General features: G+C 33.5%; 2 protein-coding genes across 3 annotated transcripts in view; one reads left to right on the top strand and one right to left on the bottom strand.

Moving 5' to 3' along the window:
• LOC110993552 (phospholipid-transporting ATPase ABCA3) overlaps window positions 1-958 on the top strand; it is a 34,091-nt gene extending 33,133 nt beyond the window's left edge. For both annotated transcript variants that reach the window (XM_045630750.1, XM_045630749.1), the window contains exon 32: window positions 287-958. In XM_045630750.1, the coding sequence (XP_045486706.1) occupies window positions 287-479 (193 nt within the window). In that variant the 3' untranslated portion in view covers window positions 480-958. The remainder of the gene's footprint in view (window positions 1-286) is intronic.
• LOC110993551 (phospholipid-transporting ATPase ABCA1) overlaps window positions 954-27,125 on the bottom strand; it is a 43,216-nt gene continuing 17,044 nt past the window's right edge. Inside the window, exons 9-30 of the mRNA XM_022259852.2 lie at window positions 26,000-26,103; window positions 19,018-19,150; window positions 17,204-17,433; window positions 16,293-16,458; window positions 15,436-15,669; window positions 14,925-15,066; window positions 13,443-13,546; window positions 12,439-12,827; window positions 11,293-11,502; window positions 10,448-10,552; window positions 9,791-9,962; window positions 9,060-9,185; window positions 8,704-8,827; window positions 8,082-8,200; window positions 7,620-7,747; window positions 6,603-6,786; window positions 6,067-6,228; window positions 5,544-5,701; window positions 5,371-5,467; window positions 4,663-4,854; window positions 3,822-3,924; window positions 954-3,562 (exon numbers count right to left, since the gene is read on the bottom strand). Coding sequence (XP_022115544.2) covers window positions 3,379-3,562; window positions 3,822-3,924; window positions 4,663-4,854; window positions 5,371-5,467; window positions 5,544-5,701; window positions 6,067-6,228; window positions 6,603-6,786; window positions 7,620-7,747; window positions 8,082-8,200; window positions 8,704-8,827; window positions 9,060-9,185; window positions 9,791-9,962; window positions 10,448-10,552; window positions 11,293-11,502; window positions 12,439-12,827; window positions 13,443-13,546; window positions 14,925-15,066; window positions 15,436-15,669; window positions 16,293-16,458; window positions 17,204-17,433; window positions 19,018-19,150; window positions 26,000-26,103 — 3,566 coding nt within the window. The 3' untranslated portion in view covers window positions 954-3,378. The remainder of the gene's footprint in view (window positions 3,563-3,821; window positions 3,925-4,662; window positions 4,855-5,370; window positions 5,468-5,543; window positions 5,702-6,066; window positions 6,229-6,602; window positions 6,787-7,619; window positions 7,748-8,081; window positions 8,201-8,703; window positions 8,828-9,059; window positions 9,186-9,790; window positions 9,963-10,447; window positions 10,553-11,292; window positions 11,503-12,438; window positions 12,828-13,442; window positions 13,547-14,924; window positions 15,067-15,435; window positions 15,670-16,292; window positions 16,459-17,203; window positions 17,434-19,017; window positions 19,151-25,999; window positions 26,104-27,125) is intronic.

Consider the following 27,125-nt stretch of genomic DNA (forward strand, 5'->3'; position numbering starts at 1 on the left):
TGCATTCTAACCGTCGCCAAAAATGGATTGTCTTCGTTGGGTTTGGTTATTGGGATGCATGATGATAGGAGATCGATCGACAGTCACCGACTGATCTCAGATTGTGATTAATTATTGGGTTCGGGCGATATATGAGACTTCGAATTCTTCCCTATTCATAGTCCAATTGCATTGTTTACAATACCTGTCCCTTTTTATCACAACGTAAAATTCATTCTATAGAAAGAGACAAAACTACTTTAGACTAAACTGATTTTTCTTTGACACACCTATATCCGTTCCTCAGGGAGGAGTACCAGGGCCTAATAACTTATTACCTCCCGGATCGTACCGTGTCTTGGGCCAAGATGTTTGGTATAATGGAGAGAGCGAAAAAGAGTCTTCCACTTGAAGACTACAGTATTTTACAGACATCCTTGGAACAGATATTTCTACAGTTCACCAAATATCAACAAAGTGGGGAAACTACTCATTTCTAGGTCCTTAAATTTTGCCTTTCAAGTTAATTTATTTATTCCAAATCTGTTACATTTCCTGGCACTTTACGTTGCATTAGCATCTGCAATGCACAGCGGTCGAACGATTCCTTCATATTGTTTTAAGAGCAAAGGAATTAAATATATAATTTGCTTGCTTATTGTTATTGAAATTATGCAAAATTGTTAACTACAAATTTTATAAAAAAAATACTTCAATGTTTTTGGATATGATTTGGGACTAGAAATCTGTGTCGAATTTAATTATTATTTTTACCATGACTAAATTATACCTAGTTTAGTTTGTATATAAAACTTATAAATATATATATTTATATAAACAATCACGACTCCATGACATGTTAAACACATGTTTAGTAATATTTAGATCTAAGTACTTGAAACAGCTTAATTGTATTATTTAAAGATTTTTATATAAGAAAATGATTGTACATTTGAATAAATAAAAATACTTAAAATTCTGTAAGCTTTTATTCAAAAAAATTGTAAACCTACAATGCAAACGTACACTTCTTAAATACAGTGAGATAAGGCAACTTATTAAATAATTCGAACCCAATATCGATACAATTGTACATAAATAAGCAAAGACAGATAAATATTTTTCTTTCTATTAGCGGTGTCCTATACTTAATGTTGGAACAAATTGTTAATGTCCACACTTAATTAAAAACAGCTTTGATTGATACAGTTTGATTTTATTTGTTATACAAAACTGTGTAACAAATAAATAATACTCAACGTTTATATTAATCAAACTTCAAAAGTTCAAACTGAAAAAAAATATTTGGATATCAATAAATAGGAACATAAACATCACTGATTGTGGGTTGAAGTTAAGTAAAATCACAAACTATCACAATTTATATAAAATCACAAATTATACTTTAAAATATTTGTACCATTTTTAATGAATAAATATATATTTATTTTATGGTTGAATAAAATTCAATATAGCTTTGGTTCATAAATATTATCTGCAAAATGTCATTGACACATACAAATATAAAGAAATCTTTCAATTTACTAACTACATTATTAGAAAAACACTCCAAAACCGATACGTTATATAATTCTGAAAATCGTTTATCTAATTACTCTGCTGTCTATGAGAGCTATAAAGCGGAATACAAAAAACATCGTGGCCGAATTACATTTTTCCAAAGACAGTAAAGATATCACATATGTACAATATAGTAACCCTCACACTTAAAATTTAACATAATGGCTGCGTTTGTCATTGCTAGCTTTTCTATGGAGAATAGCTTTTACCTATCTTATTATTTATATTAAATACTGCGCCTAACTAGAAAATGCAGGCGATTTTTTATTCGAGGAACACATTTACTTTATTAACAGACAGTATCATAAATTACCTAAGTTCGTTCACTGGGTACACAGTACTCTGTACCTATACCACGACTTATATTTCGATTCCACATTTGACATTAGCTATTGTCATTTTGTAAAATGATACCACATACAATAGTGTAGTGATGTACAACAAAATTGATAAACAAACAAAAACTGTTGACTTTTTTTTAAATAAATACATAATTATTTATTAATTAGTAATCGCTGCTTTAATTTATAAAAAGTTAATATTTTTGGTTTTAATTATAGTATTGTTTATAGTTTTTTGTTGACTTTGAGTGAATCTATCTGCTTTGATTTTCCATTAAAATGGATCCTCAGCCAAGAAAATAAGCACATCACAAAAAGACAAGAAAAAAACGTCCACTTTACTGAAAAAGTAACGAACTTAATAAAATTAATCGTCATAACTAAATTATCCGTTCAGAAATATTTAAGTTCCTGATATATATAGTTTCTATTAAAGTAGTAGTTGTTTAAATATACTATTATAAACCAGAGGAATTGATTCGGAAATATTCAATTTCCGTATCGAATAATATCGCAACGTCAAATTAGGAATCGAATTAAAAGTTTTAGTATAATAGCGATTTTGATGACAACTGTATCGTGTACAACGCGTTACCAAGGTTTCGACATCAGCCCTCGGGATATTGAGTATTGAACTCGAGTATCGCTTTTGGAAGTTGCAGAGTACCGGCGCATTATATCTTAATAGTTACTGTATAAGTATTTTAAGTATTAAGTACTGGATATAGTCAGTCAGATCAAAAGAAAGTTAAATGTTTGCGATCATTATCCAAAAGCGAAATTTATTAAATGTAAGGCGCTCAATAAGATAATACGCATGTATTGCTAATTATTTGATTAAACTATTTTTCCAAAACTTCCAAAATTATTTAAATATTTATATAAAACTATTACAATTATCTGCCTAAGTTTTATACTCGTAACACCTTCTTAATCTAAGTACATCACATTGAATTTATAGTATATTGAAATATAAAGATTGCTGCATTTTTAATGAACACAGCAGTAAACATTGCTATTGGAGATATTTTACGTACAATAATACATACATGTAAGTACAATTTAACTAGCTTGTGACTTAAAATTGTGAATTTATTTTATAAGATAGAGCTTAAGATAGCTTTGTTTAATAATACTGAAAAAATAGTATTTTAATAAGTTAAATATTTAGGTATAACGATCCTGTTAATTGAAGCTGTATCTATTTCCATAGATAGCTGATTGTTAAATGCTTTAAAAAAATGAATTGTAGAGAAATGGTATTTCAGACGCAAAAACCAGTTCTTAGTCTTCCGTTCAAAACAAATTTGGTACCATTATGCAGACTATTTGAGTATACTTTGTATAACAATAGAATTGAGAAAATCCAAAGTAATAAATATAAAAATTATCGTAACATTTAATGTTTTACAATTAATAGAAAATGTGTACATTTTACCTAGTTGGCCAATCGGCCATTGCACTAATGATCTGATAGTTACGTACGTGAGTTGTCTCGCATACGCGTAAACTGCAAGAACACTTGTTCGAGCGTCGTCTGCGATACGGAGTAGTCCTCGATGGGGTAAAGGGATTTGGCCTCCTCCATTTTGTCGAAAAGCTGCCACCAAAGCAACTCTTGGTCGTGAATGTAATACGTACTAATGCCGAGGTAGGTTTCGCTGGAAGGAATTACTCTAGGTAAGATTATAAACAAAAATCTTCTATCTCTTTATTTATAGAAATTGTATTAAAATAGGGTTGTAAATAAATTTAAAAAAGTATGTTTTTTTTAATATATTAAAATATAAAAAACTGTATTAAAAGGCTGTAACTGTACGAAAGAAGAAAAGCTACGTCCATGGCTTCACTGAGAGTTTTAATCGAACAATTATTTCTTGTTGTTTTAATGAAAAATTTGTCAAGCCAAAAAATACTTACATGTGTCTAGCATCCTGGAAATTGTCTATGACAAACTCTCTTATCCTTGCAACGTCTGCAACTCTTTGTGACGTCTCTCTGCATTTTACAATTAGTGTATAACCTACAAAGAAATATTTATTCAAACATTCATAAAAATACATTCAATTTCTATCTTAAAGCCAGAATTCTAAGCCATCAACCAATCTTACAATTTCAATTACTAAAAAAATGTGAAGTGAAAATTCTTTATGCCCTATTTTTAGAAAACTGCTGATGATCTTTACAGAAATTGGTTAAATAAAGTTCAATTAGATGGAGTTTAACAAAAGGCTTTTATTATAATAGTCATGAATACAAATAATACAATTAATTCATTTTACCTTATTACTACTAAGATTATTACAGAATTTCATTAATTGTAATAGAATTATTACTATCATTGTTATTGTTATTATTATTGGCTTCGAATCCCTACGAATCAACCGAAAAAGAAAGAACAGAAAAAGAAAGAAGTATTTTTTTTTACAAAGCCGATAAGATTTATTATTGCCGCCCGTTGCCTTATAACTTTTGTAAACTGTATTTTTTTATTTTTGTTATGTGTATGTTTTTGTTAATAAGGTATAAATAAAAAAAAATTGTCTCACTTCAAAAAATTCTGTATGCAGACTGGCTTGTTAGAAATGCATAACTCAAAGTTTTATGATATGAGATACGAATTTAAATACAGACTTAAGTCTACGCTAGCAATGTCAAATGGCGTAGAAAAAAAGCCTAAGATTTGAGTCTGATACACATTTTTATTTAATATTATCACATCCTATTATAAACTCAGTAAGATATAAAAAAAATATGTCACCTTGTGAGAATTTGTTCTTAAGATGCTGTAGCGGTCCCAAACAGAACAGCCGTCCATTGACCATAACAGTTAATCTGGAGCAAAGAGCTTCACACTCCTCCATACTATGCGAGGTGAGAACTACACTACGTCCCGATAGGACGGCGTCACTAATACAACGCCACACTCGGCGTTTCGATGCTGGGTCCATACCTTTATACATTTTATGTCTTAAATCACAATCTTAAAGAAGCTTCTATGAATAAAAAAATTGGTTGCCTGTAAAGTCGGTATACGGGCGAAAGTTTTACGTGACAACGACTTTGAGTGGTAAAATAATTTTGATGTGAATATTCATTCGTATAGTAGGAAGAAGGATGAATCACTTTTTATGTCTGTCTCTCTCGCTCTTAGGCGGGCTAACCATGCCCGAGTGGAAGGGACGCGTGCCTCTCACTCGCTCTCATTGTGAGCGCATAACGTGAGCGGAGCGTAACGCAGTTTCTTGAAGTGTCACCCGGCAAACGAATTTATAAGACGTTGTCACGTCAAAAATAACTCTAAAAGAACATTGGTTTTATGTTTACAAAACTTAGATTTACTGCAATTAACTTTATTCGTATCAATGCCGTACAAAATAATGTTTTGAAAATGATAGAAAAACAAGGATATTTCTTTATATAATTTTGTGATTATAAAATATTTGAATAAAGTTTTATTAAAAAATACCTGTGGTTGGCTCGTCAAGGAAAACCAATGGAGCATCCCCCAACAGAGCGAGAGCCGTACTTATTTTCCGTTTCGTTCCACCACTGCATTCGTGAACCTTTAACAAAAACATAATTTCCGTACCGAAGGACCAAAATGTTTTTAGGTTTTTTGTAAATATTAATGAAGAGTACCTTTTTATCGTAATGCCTAGAGAAACCAAGCTGTTCTGCGAGTTGTAAGGCCCACTGGGAGCCGATTTTCACTGGAATACCTCGCAGCAGGCAGAATATTTTGAGTGTTTCGCGTGCAGTAAGGTTTTCAAGTAATGCGTCGAACTGCGGGCAGTAACCTACAATATGTTTTATGTTATATATTTTCTAGTTAATTAAAAAGAATCGTAACCTTTGGACACCAATAAGACATATTACAATAAACATATATATTATTTTTAAAGCAATACTTATTGACTAATAAAAGAAATACTATAGTGATGGATGTTTGAACATTATGATAATATTCACGAGGCTTTGAAAAGATATCAATGAAGAATCACGGTTTAATCATAATTACAAAATCAGATGCTAGTCGATGTCCTGAATTCGATTACTTGTGAAATAACAATTACTAATAACTTACTGTGCCACACTAAACAGTAATAACCCCATACCCTATTATGGTTTTACAAAAGTTCAAACATCTTGAAATACCCCTTACCCATATGTGCGTGCACGTCCCGTATTTGCGTCTTAACGGACATTCCGTGCACGTATACGTCACCCGCGCTAAGATGCGTGTCACCCGTTGCCATACGGAACGTACTGGTTTTACCCGCACCATTGATACCCAATAGGCCGAAACATTCGCCTTTACGCACCGCTGTAAAAAAATCAAATATCAAAAAGTTATAATCCAATGGTGTTCTAAACTCAGATTTTTTGATGTTCCGTTAATTATTTCTCATAGATTCCATTGAGGCAAGTCCAATACTTCTCAAAAAATTACCGATTTAACGACGACGTATTTAGTTTGTATGATCCACTGATCAAAACGCACAACCAGGATTAACAATGGCAAAATGAATTGATGTACGATACGTGTATTTATATATATTTATATAGTTTGATTATACAACATGTTATCTTTGTCTTTGATTATTTTATATAAAATCGAAGATCTAAGTTTGGGTCCGTGAACATTAATTGCAACAGATTCAGATATCAGTGAATCTGGAGTAAACATTGTCAACTTACCAAAAGTCAGTCTATTAACTGCCAGAAACTCCTTATAGTACTTGGTGAGGTCTTTGCAGATCAGACTATGCTGAGCCAATTCTGGTTTAGTAAGCTGTTGAACCGTTTCTCTTTCTGCTGCTACGTCACTATCTTCGTCCGGCCTTATTGGTAATGGCCGGTAAGGGGTCTCCGAGTAGAATATCTTAGAAATAATATATTTAATTGTGTAACGATTATAAAACAAATGATGAAATTTTAGCTGTATCAAATTGGAAACAAATAATATATGCGTACGACCAATCAGGGTCCAGAAAATAAATCACATGTTATATGGAAATTGTATTCGTTTTTACAACAAACTTATAAGCGACATTAGATATCACTGAATAAATTCAAAACTGATTAAACAAGCTTTGTCTAAATTATCGAATACTAGCAGACTCGGCCAAGCGTTGCTGTGGCTAAGGTTTTTGTTATATTACATAGTAGTAAATTAATCAAGGGAAACCGTAGGAGAACTTATGTGAAACGTTGGTACCACGACACGGACCTAAAGTAAACTACCTTTAACTCAGCGCCATCTGTTAGAATTGTATCAAATAATAAACAAATGTTAATGTTATCGTAATTTTAGTAAGGATGCCTATTTTTTTTGAAAATGAAATATAGCCTATGTCACTCAGGAATGATGTAGCTTTCCAACAGTGAAAGAATTTTTCAAATCTGCCAAGTAGTTTCGGAGCCTATTCAATTCATACAAACAAACAAAAAATCAAACCTTTCCTCTTTATAATATTAGTATAGATTTAAGTGATCCTAACCCTAGGGATTGATTTGCTGATTGAGTGGCGGAGAGTCTCTTACCAGCAAAAGTAGTTTGATATCGTGATGACACAAATAAATAAATGTTTTTGAAATGTTATAGTTTTGTTACTATTTTGTATAAATAAAAACCAATAATGCAATTATTATAATGCTTTTTACGAGATATTAATTTAAAAAAAACTCTTTTCTTATAACGAATGTTATCCATACCTTATTAATCACCTCGTACTCCTTGATAAGCAGAACTGAGAATGCTATGACACCAACCAATGTCATCATAAAAAGATAACGTCCGATTCCAGGCTCTTCCCATTTCAAAAATGTATTATCATCCAGGTCTAAAACATGATTTATATGTCTATACTTCATAAGTATTACAAAAATCCAAACTTAAGTATATTTCGACATGGGATGGGAAGATGGAATAAAACTGGTTACAAGGGCAGAATGGAAGGGTCTGAAGGATGCCTTTGTCAGGATTGGCAAACGGACTTTAACGGACGTAACAAATAAGAAAAATCTATACAAATACATCAAAATATTACAAGAGAGACAGATTCAGCGATCGTGGTAAATGATTATGCCCCCCCATCACTCGTTTATGCAAGTTAATCTGTAATTAGAAGCAAAAACAAAAAAAGATTCTCAAAAATGTAAATAAGACTCACGTACTACAACACACGGTCATGTTAATTTGCGTGCACAGCGATTGCCTCGTACAATTCTGAAGCTCCAGTTGCGTACATAGGCCGTCACATATCAGCATCTTGAATGACGACAGGCTCATGTCCCTACAAGATAATAGTTACGATTATATACGTAGAGATGCGTGTATAAATATGTTATTTTATAAATAATATTAATGTGTTTCCCTCTTCCTTGGTTTATGTACAAGTAGTGGCCTAGGTTTTATTAGTTAGCCTTTATTATATTTCTGTCGCAGCCAACTAACTTAATTAGCCGTTCAATTAACAGCCTAGCCGTTTAATTAACTGCCTGAAAGATATTCAGCCAGTTGATTAAACAGCTAGGCAAATGACTTGAATCGATGACGTTTAATTACTTGCCTAGCCTGTTGTCTGTTAATTTAAATTGACTTCGTCATTGTGCAACTCTCAAACTCGAAACGACACTCTTCAAACACTTCCTTATTACAGCAAACATGATAGCGGTTTACGTAAGATTTAATATGAATTTAGAAGGAGTTTTTTGAGGAAATTAAGACTTTAGAAGAATTTCAGTAGCTTCTGTACTCCAAAGTGCTAATAAAATCTAAATTACTACAAAAACTCACTTGAAACTTCTGCTCATGCAATACAACGGTAAAGGCGCGAACACCCAGTCGAATATTCCCGCGTAGTAGGGGCTACCGAATTCAGGCAAACGCAGAACTTCTGTTATTAGAAACGGCATACAACCTGAAAGTTATTTTAGAAACTCCTATGATAAAACAACTATTAACTTAATTAACGAATTTAAGTGTCCTCTTTAGGATGGGTTAGGACTTTATTCTAAGTAGTTGCCTGCCTTTTCTTTCAAGTATATTTATTTAATTCTTCTTTAAGTCAGAAAAAGTATTTACGCTATTTGGTAAAAAACTGAAACTTTTCTTAAAACTACAATTTAAGCAAAACGTTCTGAGAAAATTACCTGAAAATATGTTGACAAAGCACATTTTTGAGAAACCAGTTGCCGAAGCTTCGAACCAGAAGGACGCCAAGTAGTGTAGCGGTATCGTCGCCAGCGAAAACACCACTAGTACAAGAAGGACTCTACCTGAAACAACAGTAATAATATCATTTTAATACATCGTCTCAAACTTTTTGGCCTGTGTGGCGCATGTCGCGTGACGGTCGGCCGCGGAGTAGGGATAAAGTAAAAGACGCTCGTCATAGCAGCCAAGGCCAATATGGCGGCGCACATATTTCGCAGCAGCTGACCGTGTAGTGTAGAGACTATTATTCATTTGTGCTAGTGCTCCACGCTATTTTAATATGTGTATATAATCTAAATAATTGCTAAGTATTATGTATGTGTCTTACAGAATTCAATAAAAATATTCGTTGGCGACTTAGTCTACTTGTATTAGTCCCATTATCATTGCAATTTTCCAAGTATAAAATTAAGATTGTTAAATCGATTTTATACCCTTAATGGAATATTATTCCAAAAGTTTGGTTAAATGTCTATAAGTTACGCTTTTACCGTAGTTTCATAAAACTACACAACATTTATTTTCCGACAAAATTTATAACTATTGTTTATGATACATAAAGAGGCAATCTTGCTTATGTGAAATTTCTATATCTGTTTTATGATCATTTATATTTCTTAATAGGCAAATAAAAATTTGATTTAAACTATTAAAAAGATCAACATACCCAACTCTTCTGGAGTAGACAGCGTTGATTCCTGGAAGAACGCAAGTGTGAGGACTATCGTCATGTAGACGCACAACATCCAGAACCAGTCCCAGATGAAAGAACACGTCCAGAGCACGCCAGGTCTTACTCCAGATATACGCTGCAGGAGTTTGGCGCCGCTAACTCGTTCCTATAGTAAAACAATAGTTTAAATATCCAGCATTAGACCTTGTTAAAGGGGCATTCGCAAAGCATCAGAATTAATAAGTTTAATCGGCCTGCAATAAAGTTAGTGGAATAAAAATTTAGAGTAATTTAAATGGATAGTTTTATTTGTGATCTAGATTTCTTAAAATGTGATATTAAGTATCTATTTGTTTATTTTACATTTTACAAAGTTTTATTAGTTTTTCGTGTAATCATAAACTAAGTTTATTTTATCCGACCAACCACACCGAAACAATTAATAACTTATTTACTGAGATCAATGTTACATAATATAATTAAATTATACGGTTTATTGGTAAACCCATCTTTAGACTTTTTTTTTAAATTTTAAATTTATTTAAAGTTAAAACATTTTTATAAAGCAGCTTTTAAATATTGGTTCTTATCAAAATATTTAATTTAATTGAAAATATTATATATATAAAAATCACTGCACTTGAAACTTACCTTTATAACAAATAATACAAGGAATGCAGTGACGAACGCCATACAAAATCCTATATTGAACGCGAACTGGAATCCTAAACTGCTACCCGAAGCTAGAATTCTAACCTGAAATTAAAGTATTAATGAACCACTGCGATACGTCACCAAACAGGTGAAACAAATGTTTCGTAAAGGCTGATTAAAACTTTAAAAAAAAACTCAAAAATGTGTCCACTTTGCAATGTCCTGTCTTGTGACTAAGAACAGTCATTATAAAGACGGCGCTTCATATTTTTATAGTATATCTATTTCCTTGATAATTTCTCGTTCAAGTGGCCAGTTTTGCCTGACATGCCAGGTCTTAGTGCTGTGAGTGCCCTATGTCCAAATCCACACATCCTCTGTTTCTCTGACTCTATTCTTTGGGAAATTTTCCTTTACCAGCAAGAGCAAGTGTTTATTGAGTAAATTAAAAAAAAAAAATTAGTACCGACGTTTCGTTTATATACAAATAAAAATGAATTGCAAAATATGTTGCTAAGTTTGAGCACTTCGGTTTTTTTTTTAATTTTAAGTAAGGATTTTGCGGAGAAAAAATTTTAGTTTTTGAAAAGGTAGACACATAAGCCGACATCTCCAAAGTAGCACTTTTCATACGACTTTTTTTAGACGATTTACATTTTGTGTTTTAGATTATTATCTGTCCATGCGGAAAGAGAGTTAAATAATACTGAATTGCTAATTTCTTTTATACACAAAAGTTATAAAATTTTAATTTTTTTCAAAATTAGTACCGAAAACACGAAGGTTCACACGGCACATACATATGCTAATGCTAGTACTACGACTACAATATATATACTCACAAGATTCTCAATGGAATACGGCAGGGGATAGTTAATGACCCGTAAAGTGGAACCAGGCGATAAAGCATTCATCAGCGCATTGTTAGCCAAGGAGAGTGATATGGCCGAGTCGTGGTACCCATAATTACTGAACCAGGCTGTGATGCGATTCGGTGCGAACGTAGCACCTATTAAGTTCTCGTAACGTATACGGGCGGGGTTCGATTCGCTCTGAAATGTTTTAATTATTGTAGTATGGGATATGGGATTGATTTGTTCCAGTTCAAACAATTTGTATTTACTTGGCGATTGAAAAGAGTGGCGGAAAGTTTTTTGCCAGTTCTTCTTACCCGCTCTACGCCCTTGACTTGCGAACTGGTTGTAAATGTAAATTTACAATTAATTTAATTTGTTTTTTTTGACGTTCATAAGTGTATGTTTACCTATATGAATAAAGATATTTTTGAGTTTGAATTAATTAGACAATCTTTTTACATTAGTTTTTATATTTAACCATACAGCTTCTCGGCTCTTCGTCGGAGACTGAACTATTTGTAGCGTAATTTAAAATGTACTTAAATGAGTAATGGATAGCAAAACGCGTAATTTAGTAAAAAGTTGATGACGTAATAGGGTTTGTTTCATTTATCAAAAATAATTTAATTAAATTAATTTGCCACACATGAGGAGTAAATAAATAAACAAACATTAAATTTAGCCGCTTCTCTGCTTGGAACTGTCTTGGATTTGATTCCCAAAAACAATGGTTTATAGTTATATAACCTACGTAAAATAGGCGAATGTGACTTGAAAGAAGTATTTCTATTGAATATGCCGTATGAATAAAATATCTATAACTGCACGAATTGTACAACTTTGAACCTGTATTATTTATTATAATCACCTATTTTTAAAAATTAAGCGAATTGATAACATCTTCCTTTAGTTAATGCGTCGAAAGTAAGTTTATCTTTATTTATTTAAAAAAATCTTCGTCTGAGATCTTTATAATTTTAAGCAAACATAGTAAATATTTAACAATGTTTTATACAAACTAATACTTGCGAGAGAAACAATGTTGTAGCATTCTTAATATGCACAAGATATTTCTTATTTTATGGATAAAATTATATGTACCCTTCGTACATGTTAAGCAATAACACTTACCAATTTTAAATAAAACTTCCCAATGTCCATAGTTCCGATATCTTTCAGAACCATATTAGGGTACGTTGATGATTTAAAGAAATCCATATAAGCCTTCATAGTCCTTCTCTCGACGCTTGATTCCGTCAAATTAACTCCTTCAGATATAAGCGTCTCCGTATTCTTAAAACCACTAGTTAAAGTTAACTCTAAGGGAGGTAGGTTGGTTATAAATCGCCAAGACCGGGCTATAATAACTGATATAGTTATATTTATAATCGGTGTTACGATCTGTATGAAGGCAGAGAGTTTATTTCTCATAGAATTATAGGCCAGTTTGAGGAACATAGCTTTTATGTGATTTCTTAATAATTTTGCGCCTTTTACTTTTTGTAACGGTTCGTTGTTTGCTGAAAGATAATTTTTATATATGATTTTTACAATTCCTGTACATTCGAAAACTTAGCACAAAAAATGGTGCATATAAATTGCAGCAAATTAGAAAAAAATAGTTTACACTAATGAAACATAAATTATTCAGTTGAATGTATCTATTTCTTAATATTGAGCAGTGTTAGCCTAGTCGCTTCAGCGTGCGACTCTCATCCCTGAGGTCGTAGGTTCGATCCCCGGCTGTGCACAAATGGAGTTTCTTTCTATGTGCGCATTTAACATTTGCTCGAACGGTGAAGGAAAACATCGTGAGGAAACCGACATGTCTTAGACCCAAAAAGTCGACGACGTGTGTCAGGCACTGGAGGCTGATCACCTACTTACCTATTACATTTAAAAATGATCATGAAACAGATTCAGAAATCTGAGGCCAAGACCTAAAGAGGTTAGAGGCGCCACTGATTTTTTTATTTCTTAATATTAAAATACTTTTATAACCAAATTCATACTGATTATACTTTATATAGTTATGTGTCAAATTTATCGCCGTATTTAAAATGAATGCAAGTTATTCACCGAATTAATATTAGACACAAACACTTGGTCTTTAAATTTGTTTCTCGCATACGTACCAAAGTGATTCCGATTGTTCTCGATGGGGACAATCACACTATTACTGTGATTCGTATAGTTATTTTTCTGAACCGATATCACATCATGGTCCTCGGCACCGGCTCTAAAAAATATATAATTGTAACAGCGTCTTTTATTACGCGTGATTTTTCACGTATTTAAATTATTAAATACTAGCTGAAATGGCAAACGTCGTTTTTCCATGTATATCATTTATGGTTATTGTGCCTCTCTCGATATAGATAGGTATAGTGTGTCGCTGACTTTTTTGTAGATATTTATAAGATCTACAATTACTTTAAACATTTTATGGTTCTATCTTTAATAGTTTAGGCAGGGTACGCAAAATAAGTAACTTTTTTGGTTGATTTTTTAGACCTTGTGTCCGAAAAACCCTAATATCTTACGGAACCCTATTTTTGTTCAAACTTAGGCCTATATTACTCGTGGATATTGTAGCTTTCGAATGGTGAAAGAATTTTTAAAATCGGTCTAGTAGTTTATGAGCCTATTCATTACAATCAAACAAACAAAGTTTTCCTCTTTAAAATATTAGTGTAGATTACATAGCTCGATGTTTAGAGTGACTGCAGTCCTTGACTTAAAGAATATTTCTATAAGTTTTAAGGAAATTTAGTGCTCATTAAAATACTATACGAATGCTCGCCATCTTGTATCGTTAAAAGCTTAACCAATACCCAAATATTAAAATAAGCATTATCGTTTTGGTATTGATAAAACTTTGATATACATACAACACATTTAATTAATAAAAATGTGTTTAAAAAAATATCGACTGAGACATTTTTAATTTTACGTCAATTACGACGACAGCCACAAAGTTAAATCACGGTATAATCACTACATAGTATAAAACAAAGTCGCTTTCTCTGTCCCTATGTCTCTTTGTGTGCTTAAATCTTTGAAACTACGCAACGGATTTTGATGCTTTTTTTTAATAGATAGAGTGATTCAAGCTGAAGGTTTATATGTATAATAACATCCATTAAATAGTGGAGAAGTACTGTTATTTTTGAGGTTTCTAATGTGATGTCGTAAATAATTACATTTTTTCCGCTTACATTGCAAACGCAGGCTGAACCCTACGAGTTTTATCAAAATAATGTACTAAGTATTGTACACATTGAAAAGGTCTACAGAAAAGTCCGTGATGGTATAATATGTCTATCTTTTATGGATAACCCACATTTTTATATACGTTCACAGATTTTCTGTAGTGTATTTAGTGTCAGAATTGCACCCGTGCGAAGCCGGGGCGGGTCGCTAGTTTATAGTCATTGAGACAGAATATTTTTAATTTTTGTTATTTTAGTTGTAAATACTTAATAGCATTATTATGATGACGATATTTTTGTCACCTAGAACGAATCGACTATTAAACTTGTAGCTTCCATATAAACATGTTGTAAATATTTTATCGTCGTTTGTCAACCTTCTTTTTTTAAACTCGGTTAACTTACTTCATGAAAACTTCTTCGAGGCTCGTGACAGAAAGGCCATAACTGGACACCTTCAGGGAAGTCCTTTCTTCTTCAAATTTCTTTAACATTTCAGGAAATTTGCTGACGTGCTCATTAGGGAGTATGTAAGTTAATTCCGAACCTATAAAAAGGCAATATACAAATTAACCTGTATACAAATGATTCTAAGGGCCTGTTTCACAATGTCCGGATAAGTTCCAAATAAGCTATCTATTACTTATTGGTAGGATAAACACTATTGTTGCATTTCACGACTGTCAGATAGCGCTATTCGTCATGAAACGCAAAGTTTCTTATTCGGAACTTTTATCTTCCAAATAATTTATGTGTTGCATAGCAATTGGTACATACTTTATCCATATATTGTGAAACAGGCCCTAAGAATCCTGCTATATCTCTATAGGATTAAAAAAATTCAATATTTTTTAATTTATCCATTTTTCCAGGTCTATTCACAAGGTTCAAAACTTTTTTAATTGCATTTACGTACCTATATTCGTATTATCCCTAATATCCGGGACGTAATTTCTCAAAAAACTGGTAACATTTTGTACGTTACAATCCTCTTGCTTCACTATGGTCATCTTATAACCTATACCATAATGCTTCTTAAGGAAATATGGTGTTCCCACACATTGCAGTTTACCCCCAGACATTATAGCTATACGGTCGCCTAGTACATCAGCTTCGTCCATAAAATGTGTTGTTAGAATTATCGTTCGCCCTAGGAGTTGAATATATGACATTAGTATTCGCCATGAAATCATCGATCAAACACAATATAGAACTAAAAAAACCCAATTATAATCTATAGAACAATACATATTATAATCTGTGGAAAAGTCAAAAAGTTTGGAGCATTATTTTTCTAGCTACGAAAGAATCCAAACCGCTAGTTTTTTGTCGTGGAATTTGAATTTGTTGCACTACTAAAGTACCTTTCTTCATGTTCTCAAAACTGTTATATTATTAGTCTTACTCGTAAAAAACGCTATATTTCATGTTTTCCATTCTATAAATTTCTATTATATATATTTGTAAATATTTTTATAAATAGAAGACGCAAAGAAAAAACTCGCCAGCCCTCTGGCATTTAGTGTCTATGGGCGGCGGTATCACTTAACATCAGGTGAGCCTTCTGCCCGTTTGCCCCCTGTTCTATAAAAATGAATCATCAAAATCAAACAAATGCACGCATGCAATGTAAATAGCTGTAAAAATAGAATTTGTAATTCCAAAGAGATCTCTTTGGTTTGTTATTTGAGGTCAATGCGACGAAACGCCAATGTCATATGTAAGGACCTGACTGTCCTCGGTTCACCAATCGCTAATCGTGTTTATATTTACCTTTTTTCTCTTTCTGTAAGAGATCCCACAGCGATCTCCTCGCGGCCGGGTCCAATCCGGAAGTGGGTTCATCTAACAACACAACCCTTGAGGACCCACACATAGCAGCGCCAACGGACAACCGCCTTTTCTGACCTCCCGATAAATGTGCCGACTGTACATCTCTCTACAAACATATAATTATTTGTAAATATGATATAACAAAAAGCGGCTCTTGATTTGACTTGGATGCACTTATAATAAGGAAAGCAACATAAGTTGGCTAGCTCTGAAGACGAATTAAAAAACTTGCTGGTCCCAACTGGACCCAAGTAGCCCAATCAAGAGAAGACTGGCTGTCTTTGGAGGAGGCCTTCACATATAGAGGTATTTTTACGGAAAAATAATAGTTTAAAAATAGGAAAAACTAACACAACTAAATTTAGGATACAAATTTAATTACTAACAAAACTAACACTTGGAAGTAAGTACACTTAATTAATGTAACTTCTTGTTCTGCTGTAAGAATTAAGGCTTTTTTATTTATTTTATTATTTATTGTATGAAATTCAGTATATCATGGTTTCTAATTAGTACGGTATGTTCGCAAGACTGATCATGTGATTATCTTGGTAAAGATAAAAAAACATAGAAATGACGGTCGAATGTTTGATCCGTTACCTTGTAAACATTAAAGTAAAATATGAAGCCAGTCCGCTTTTGTTCAAATTAAAGGACTCGTAATATGTAAATTAGTGTAACAGCATTCAGAAAACTCTAAATAAAGGGAAAAGTTTTATTCACATATATGCCTCGCTGTTTTATATAGCTATACAAAATAGACAATACAAAAATAATCTTCAACTGGAATACATTTAAGTTTAGGGGTTACAAATAGAAAACAAAGACCGGCTTTATTAGACAAAAGGTACCTTTTCTTCCAGCTCCAACAGCTTAAGGAAATGATTGACTTCATCGTTTATTTTCGACTTCTGCACGCCTTTTAGCCTCGAATAGAAGACAATATGTTCTGCAACGGTCAGATCCGGGAAGAGCACGTTATGTTGCGGGCAGAGACCAAGTGACTTTCTTGCCAGTTCCGTTTCAGTGACAATATTATATCCGTTTATAGTAGCTGTACCGGATGTGGGCGGTACCATACCTATATAACATACATTCATGTAACGATAACTTTATATTGAGTTTAAACAATCAGTATGGCACCGTTTTAAATAAAGTACACATCTATCTCTTTATATCCCAGCGTAAAAACAATTAGACAGAAAGAAACAAAAGAAACACAGAAAAACAGAAATCAACTTTTCAGAATCTAACATATACACAAACAAAAACTCAAACAAAAACAATATATGTAAGACACATAACAGACAAACAAAAATTACAAAAATATATTTGTATGGAGGCAATTTATTTTTAATATTCGATACCGAAATTGAGTACTACCATAATTAATTTTTCACCATAGTTCTTATATAATATCGCCGATAAGATGTCAATGCACTTTGCATATTTTATTACACCGGATTATTATATAATAAACACGTTTGTTATCTATAAACAAACATTATTACTATCAGTACTACCGCGATTTTCATTAATAAGTTTGTTATCGGTTCTTTATATTGCTTCCCTCTATTTGATAATTATATTAGAATTCACAAAATTATAAATTCCAAAATTAGTAAAAAATTTACAACAATCGTTCGTGATAAACGAAAATAGCCTTTTTTGAACCTAATTAGATGTTATTTTACGAGACATTGTCAAACATAGAAGCGAATTGAGACTATAACAAAAGGTGCGAAGAATCAAAATCATCTAAAATGTTGCAAGGTTTAAGATAAGCAATGTTTACGATGTGCATACTTTAGTCAGCTGATAAATAACACAGCGTGAACAAAACAGGCAATCGGACATTTAAATTTGTTTGTGTCATTAATTTTATTTTAAAATGGAATTTAGGACCTTTAGGGTTCATGGCCTAGTGGGATTGTGTTCACCAAAAGCAAGGGTTGTACAAAGAGATATAATCTATATATTTATAAACATTAATTCCTATTCCCCTTGGCATTACGAACGACAGGACCGATTTTGCTAATTCTTTTGCTGTGTTTACTATTGTCAGAAGGTTCTTATGAAAGAAAAAAAAATAAGAAAATTGAAGAATATTTAACCACGATATTAAGTAATCCTGACATTTGTTACGACACCAATTCTTTTTTCAGTGACATAGTGCTTTTACAAAGTTTTTTGCAGTAACCATATGGCGTTTGACATAACATCTCAAATGACGATATTTGCGTCGAAGAGGATGTAAAAAAAATTAATATAGTTTAAAACAAATGCTTCGAGTCTGAAGTTATTATATTGATAAAATACATATAAAATTATTACATTCGCTAATTGTTTGTGACATTAATCGTGAAAATCAAAGGTTTTCACATTGCTAGTTATATGTCGTCTGTTGTGTCGGAATACCAAGAACATTATTTATATACGTGACAGAAAAACGAACAAATAATGCTATATATCATAAAGCATTAGACTAATAAACACTTTGTTCTTGAAATATTTTCTTAATTAAATAATTCTAAATCAATATACATATTTAAGTCAGGACAACGTCCGTCTTCGCTAGTAAGATATAAATAAAAGGTCACACATAAAATTATAGATTAAAATACGAATTAAATTCATGGTTCGTTATTGTTAATTAATTTCTCACCTGTAAGCATCGATATTGTAGTGGTCTTGCCAGCTCCATTATGTCCTAACAACACTGTAATTTCATTTTCATACATTCGTAGATTTAAATTATCCACAGCTTTCTTCCGACCTTTGTATACTTTTGTGAGGTTCTGAAATTAAATTACGATTATTAATTTATAGAATACCTAGACAACAGATGGATATTAAATACAACACAATGGACGGGACCATCCGGAAATAGGTTAGGCCAAATAGAAGATGACTTAATAGAAATAGCAGGAAAATACTGACAGACTATTGGCGAAGATAGAGTAATCTGGAAAAGGTTGGAAAAAGCCTTTACACAAGAGGGATTCATACCCATAACATATTACTATTAACAACATTTGTGATGGGCATTAAGGATATAAAATCAAAAGTAATTATTAATTAATAGCAAAAAATCTTATATATTTTTTACGAATTTATTATTTAAAACTAAGCATTCAATGATAAGTTGCATATTTTTGAATAACAAATTACATTCAAGATATTATATCCCCGTATCCATTTTGGTTAAAAACCTTGACATTTCTTATCTCACTTTCTGGTTTAATTTGTCTAGTTTTTTGTATACATCTTAGTCTAGACACAACGCTCTACTATGCCTAACTCTCTATCAATGCCTAAATAAATATAACGTAGAGTGTAACAATGGCGCTGGTGGTGTCTTTGATGACCTCTTTGAGTTTCTTTGATTATTTTATAGACTAAACGTTAGACGGAGTATATTTAGGCCTTTAAACGTAGCAAGTACATATTGATAAATGATTGTAATATGATAATTGAATTAATTATTTTGCAAAAACAGTTTCTTTATGTGACTTCAAAAAGGTTTATAATTACAATTAAAATTCATTACAGAAATGCCAACTTTAAAGTAAAAACAAACAATTAATGGCATTTAATATTAATAAATCGAAGCAAAAAGTGCATCTTGAACGCGTGGGGTTCATTGACGTTGAGATTTAGCCTTCGTTTAACTTTGAGGTGCTATTATTAGTATCATTCAATGTAATCTGAGAAGAATTTATAGCTTTTTGTGTTTCAAGATACGTGGTAAAGTTTTTACATATACCTTAACAACTTAATTATATTTTGTTTAGTGTCCATGGGCGGCGGTATCACTTAACATCAGGTGAGCCTCCTGCCCGTTTGCCGCCTGTTCTATTAAAAAAAAATATAGATCACCGAAATATTTATAGTACTTTCCGTGTCAATAATTTATTATGTTTATGCTTGGAAGAGATAATTAATTGAAAATCCGTTGTCCCATCATACTATGATTTTTCATTCCGTATAATTCTGACATTTCAAATGTGTTGCAACTTAAAAAGGTTCTCCCCGAAAAGGGACAAATTTTACCATTTGAGGGGACTAAAACATAATGCTATGTACTTGTTACTTTTTACCTACAAAAAGGTAAAAATCTAAATATTTACTTAAGTGACCTAAAAAATAACAAATACATATTTATTTATTTATTTATTTACACTTCGTTGCTAAAGAAATACAAATAACACAGTATATATAAATTACAAGGAATGCAACGGGCGGCCTTATCGCTAACAAGCGATCTCTTCCAGGCAACCCTAGTAAGAATAGAAATAAATAAAGAAAAATGATGGGTGCAAGAAGTGCAGAAGTTATATAAAAAACAAAATAAATTTATATTAAAATATAGATCCTTAATATATTAGTAACTATATATATTATAATAACTAACTAAAACTAATCTTACAAATACAAGAAAATAGAGAATTTACAAAACGAACAGGAGATACAAGAATTACACAGGTCACGATTGATCAGGATAGGATAAGGTTAGGAAATATTTGAATAGAAGGGTTTTAAAAGACGATAGGGAGGAAGCCAATCGTATAGACTCAGGCAGCTTATTCCACAGCCTAATGGCGGAAATTCTAAATGAATTGCCTAAGAAGGAAGAGCTGTGGGATGGAATTTCCAATAGACATCTATTAGAAGAGCGTAGCGTATAGTTAGAAGGACCTAAGAATTTGAAATTATTTTTGAGATAAGAAGGGGTTTTGGGATTGAAAAGAATTGAATATAGAAGCTGAAGAATATGAGCGTCACGTCTGAGTCGAATAGGTAGCCACCCCAGCTGCCTGCGGAACTTAGACACATGGTCATATTTCCTAAGACCAAATATGAAACGTATGCACAAGTTCTGCAGGCGTTCGAGCTTGTTGAGTAGCTCTTCATTCATATCAGAGGTGCAGGAGTCCGCATAGTCGAGAATAGGAAGCAGAAGAGATTGCGCTATCATAGTTTTAGTGCGGATAGGAAGGAAATTAGAAAGACGTCTCAGAGAATTAGACGCGGCGTATAGTTTACGGCTTATCACCTTTACGTGATGACCCCAGGACAGCGTTTGGTCGAAGAAGACCCCAAGATTTTTTACATTCTTATTAAGAGCCAAAGCCACACCGTCAAGGTAAACGCCAGGGATCTGAGCCCATTTCACTCTTGAAATAAAGAAAGGGCTTCCTATGACAATTACCTGACTCTTGGAAGGATTAATTTTAAGACCAAAGTCTTTACTCCAGTTAGCTATATTTTTAAGAGCATCATTCATCGTTTGTATCGCGAGAGGAAGCCGATCCAGTGTAGACTGAACGTAAACCTGGAGGTCATCAGCGTAAAGGTGATAATGAACCAAAAGACGTGCTGTCAGTGTGTTAATAAAGATAGAAAATAGAAGAGGCGAAAGTACTCCACCCTGCGGAACACCAGTACTTACATTATTCCACTGCGAGTGTGTTTCATTAATTTTAATACGCTGGCGACGACCGTTGAGATAGCTATCGAACCAAGCAATAGCAGATGGAGAGATTTTTAAAGAACGAAGCAACCCAAGCAGAATTTCAAAGTTCACAGTATTGAAAGCATTGCTAAAGTCAAGCAGAGTGAGAACAGTGAGCTGCCCATCATCCATCCCCTGACGAATGTCGTCAGAGACCTTAACCAATGCAGTAGTCGTGCTATGCCCCGGGCGGAAACCCGATTGAAAAGGATCTAGTATGGAGTTCTTATTCAGAAATCCGCTAAGCTGCGAGTGTATAAGGCGCTCTAGGGCTTTAGATAGAAATGGTAGAATGGAAATGGGCCGGTAGTCAGAAAGGTTAGTAGGATCAGGCCGTTTGGGAATAGGAATGACTAAACTATCTTTCCAAGAAGTAGGAAATTTACCAGCCTTAACTGAATAATTGAAGATATGAGTGATAACTTGAAGGACAGCTGGCAAGATAGGTAATATCATAGCTCGACTAACTTGGTCACATCCGACAGCATCCGAAGAGATGGACCGGATGCAACCCTCCACTTCAGGCTCGGTGAATTCAGTGAAATTAAAGGGAATGAAGTTTGGAGTAGGAAGAGATGCTAGATTATTGAGTGTCTTCTCAAGAGAAGATTTATCATGGGTAGTAGAAGAGGTAAAGTGAGAGTTAAGATTGTCTATATCAATAGCTGAAGAAATATCATTCTGTGCCACTCTGCCAATCCCCAAGTTTTTGAGGAACTTCCAGATTTTCGCGGTGTCACCATTGGATATTGAATCGTGAATATGTTGTCTTTGAGCATCACGACAGCGAGTGTTACAACGATTACGAACAGCTTTATATTTTTCGCGCTCTGCATCAGATTTGGCAGTTCTCATTTTAGCTTTGGCTCTGTTTTTTTTGTGAATCAAACTTTTTATCTCATCAGTAAGCCAGGGAGCAGGTAAATGTTTAAGTTTAACACGTCTCACTGGGGCATGCTTATCATAGAGGTTTATGATAGAAGAGGTGAACAGCTCAACTTTGTCATCGAGGAAGGCTAAGTCGTATAGACCACTCCAGTCAAATTTGAATGCATCACTAAGCAGGCTCTCATGATCGATTCCACCAAAGCTGCGACGCATAACTACTGTCGGTTTCTGCTTGGGTGGCTTCGCATTAAAGGAGAGATAGAGAAGGTCGTGGTGCGAGAAAGCGACAGCAGGAAGTTGCCCATACTTAGCCACAAGGTGAGGAGAAGAAACAAAAATAAGATCTAAAAGTGACGGAGTAAGACCGGGGATTTTATGCGTAGCATTGAGATGCAAGTTTTGTAAGTTGTAGGAGTGAGTCAAAGAAATAAGCCGTCTGGAGCGAGAATCATTTTTTAGCAGGCATGTGTTAAAGTCACCCATGATTATTGTGTTTTTATATAAGGGAGAAAATTGATAAATTGTGTCTTCAAAGGAAGCAAAGTAGTCCACCGATGATGACGGGGAATAGAAGACTCCCAAGAGAAGCTTACAATTGGAGAGAAGAACTTCTATAAGGAGGTGCTCGGCTGCATTGCTAGGTGGAGGCTGTGGCGATGAGTTAATGATGGAAAAGGGGATGTGAGAACGCAAATAAATTGCCACACCACCTCCTCGCATGCCGATTCGGTCATTTCTAATTAGATTGTAACCAGGAAGAGAGTAAGTAACAGAGGAGAGGGAAGGATTGAACCATGTTTCAGAAATAAGAATGGCATGGATGTCTTTAGAAGCCAACGTGAGCAGGTCTGTATGATGAGCTGGTACACTTTGAGCGTTAATGTGTATAACGTTAAAGTGCTTAGACAAGTTTTGAAAAATAGAGGATAAGGAATCAGGTAGTGGAGGCGTGGAAGAGTCTATACTATGGAAGGAGTCACAATCGGACGATTCCAAAGATAAGAAATCAGAGTTATCACTATTGCAATCCATGAATTCACAAAAGTATGATAATTTTCCAAGATATATCCACCAGACAATGAGATATGGCTATATCCAAGAACAAATCACACACACAAATAAACCTATATAACTATAAGAACACAAAAGAGAATAGTTAACTAATAATAATAATATATAAACAAAACAAAAAACAATTTAGCCCAAAAAAATCACACTAGTTCGCTAAGTGGCTATCGTATCAGTGCTATAGCTACAGGTATCTCGTTGGAACACAGTCAAAGTATAAGGATAATATTATGTTTAAATTATTTTACATTAAAAAAGATTGTTATGATCCGAGAACACACAGATTAAGACGTGGTACAATATTATGAGAGAATAATTTAATGATCTGTGGACGGACAATACAAACTATCCCTCGCTGACAATCACAAACTTTGACAGTGTCACATAAAGTTTGCTAGGTATCTGTCACTGAGCTGTAATAACTAAATAACAATAAATAAACAAGACAAGGTGAAGATTGTGAGAAATCAAATAAGTAATTGACAGAGAACTATTTATCACTTTAAACCTATGCCCAGAAACCAAGAAGAAATTAAAATCAAACGCACACACGGAACATAAGCGCATAATACATATGGGAGTTATTGAACCTTCTTTGAACCCTTCTTGTTACGGGTCTTGTCTCCTCTCAGCTTTGGATCATCAGCGGCGGCCGATAAGGGGATGCTGTCTGGGACCGTATCCAGTTCCTTCAGTGAAGAGATGCGTCGAAGTTTCCCATCAGCCCCTATCACTTGTACCCGTCCATCCCTGGTCCAGCATTTCGTGACACCAAACCGCTTTCTCGCCTCCATAAATAAAGAGTGCCTTGATTTAGTTAAAAACTCAGACAAGGTTATGCCTGTGCCTTTAAGACTAGTTTTGGCAGCCCAGATCCTTAATTTATCGTCATGCTCTCGAAGCTTTATTAAGATTGGCCTAGGCTTCTCTCTGGATATAATTCCCAATCGATGACACCTGGTGAGGCTCTGCTCTGTTAAGTTGGGACACTTAAGTAGGACGGATATCATCTTAGCTATGGAGCCTGAACTTTCATCCTTTGTTTCGTTAACCCCATGCAGCAACAGACACTTTCGCCTGCTGCGCATCTCCTGCTCGTCCTGTACTTTAAATAGCATCGCCATTTGAGCCTGGAGATTCTCAAGGCAAAAGAGAACTGAACTTTTAAATACCTCGAACTCCTTAGCAAGAGGAGTTTGTTCCAGCGAAGGGGACCTACTCTGCGTTGCAATAAGGCGCTGCTGGAACTCTTCCATTTTGGCAGACACCATTTCGGATACATCCCTTAGAGACTTCTTAAGATCCTCCATAATAAGGTGACAGTGAAATTATATGAAATTAATTGTTCAAAAGAAGGTAGTTGAAAAGTGATTAACAAACTTTAAGTAAATTACAGTTAATTATAGGATAATATAAAAGAATAATAGCGAATAATGTGTAGTGGGCCACTAGTTCATCCCTGGAACCGTAAGTAAAAAAGTTAAAACTGAAATACTATTTTATTTTGGTACAAATCAAGAGACACACTAATACACGTTTGCACTACCCACTGTTGACATTGTGATTCCATATATTTATATATGTATTTTATTTATAATATCACGAGCAATATATCGTATTAACTTTAATTACTTTATTTTATTCTTTAGCTAGGTTAGGTATCACTGCCTACTAATTACAGGTTTAGTAAACCTTTTAAATAAAATAAAATGTTATTTTTAGTTGAGCGTTTTTTACTGTTTGTGTTGAAAAAGAGCGTAATCATCACTCACCGTTAAACCACATTTAATGTGGAGCACCGCACTTAATACAATTGATACATTCTCAAACAAATAAAATGTATGTATAGACTCAAATGTTCAAACTCGTATTGAAATTGAAAAATGCGCCCGGTCGAAAAGGTTTACTATCTCTGATATGTCAAAAAATTATAGCTGTCAGAATTCTTCGGAATTAAAAATCGGACTATAGGTGTGAATAAAAATAAAAACATGTTTCGGCTTCGCGTAGCTTAAATTTCGTTATTTTTATGTTTATTTTTTATATAGAAAACTTTTTTGTTTATAATATTAGTACAGGTATGCTGTAGTGTAGTAACTGCTATTAAAAGTCTAAAATTCCATAGAATTATTTAGATTTTTTTAAAATAATTATTTGTAGTGTATTTTATACATACCTCTATATTTATACCCATTGGTACACCTTTTGGCTCTTCGTCGTGAACTACCTTCAACAACGCGTTTTTGTACTCTTGATCGATACCATCCTTTAATGTTATCCCTGGAAAGAAATTAATTTTCTCGCTGTATTAATATCTATTACTAACATAATAAAAAATAGAAAAATTTGCCCCCTAAAATTAACGTTCATTGTAAAAACTCATCAACAGCGTCTTCCTTATTCCAGAAAAACTTACATATTAAATGCTTAAAGTACAAGCTAAGCAGCAGTATCAAGCTAGTTTTACGACTCATCCCTCCGTTGACTTTCTGTCTGTGCGCACTTATTCAGTGATAGAAACCATCGTGAGAAAACCGGGCTGTCAGATCCAAAATCGACGACATGTGTCTGACACATGTCAGAAGGCTGATCACGTACTTATAAAATAGAAATGAACAAAGAAACATATGCAATCTGAGATCCCATCGAGCGATAGAGCAACTGTATTATTATTATTACTAACAAACTAACCTTATTTATTTATTACATGTTTCAACAGGTCTCATTTACTAGAATCGTAGTTGATTAATTATCTCGTGAAAGGTATCAACAAAGAACCCATACAATTGAACAAACACAACTTTATTCAGAAACGTATTGGATTTTGTCACACGAGAGCATAGGTCGCGCTTGATTTGTTTGGGAACAGAATAATAAATTAATTAGAATAAATAAAGAGTAAATATCCAGCTCCGAGGTATGCACAACCAGAAGGACTTAAACACAGAAGATGATGAAGGAATTAATATCATGCCAAAGAGAGAGACTTCTTGACCACCATGCTTGAGCCTCCCTAGCTTGAAACCTGAGGCTAGTGCGTAGCCTCAAAAGAACCAAGATTAGAGCTAACGAAGCTTTAGAAGCAAAAGCTAAAAGAAAAATTGTGACCAGTCACGGAACACCTGGCATGTGGAACATCGACTATTTTGTACAAGTAATATGCATAAAATAACAAATTACGATAGGAAGTAAATATGGGACAAAAATTTATTGATGAGGACTTTATTTAATGAACATTTACTTTTAATAAATACAAAGAACACATATATAACATAGTCTATACGTAGGTGTAGTCTCTTTGT

This window comes from Pieris rapae, chromosome 13 (assembly GCF_905147795.1).
Source record: "Pieris rapae chromosome 13, ilPieRapa1.1, whole genome shotgun sequence".
Classification (NCBI taxonomy): Eukaryota; Metazoa; Arthropoda; class Insecta; order Lepidoptera; family Pieridae; genus Pieris; species Pieris rapae.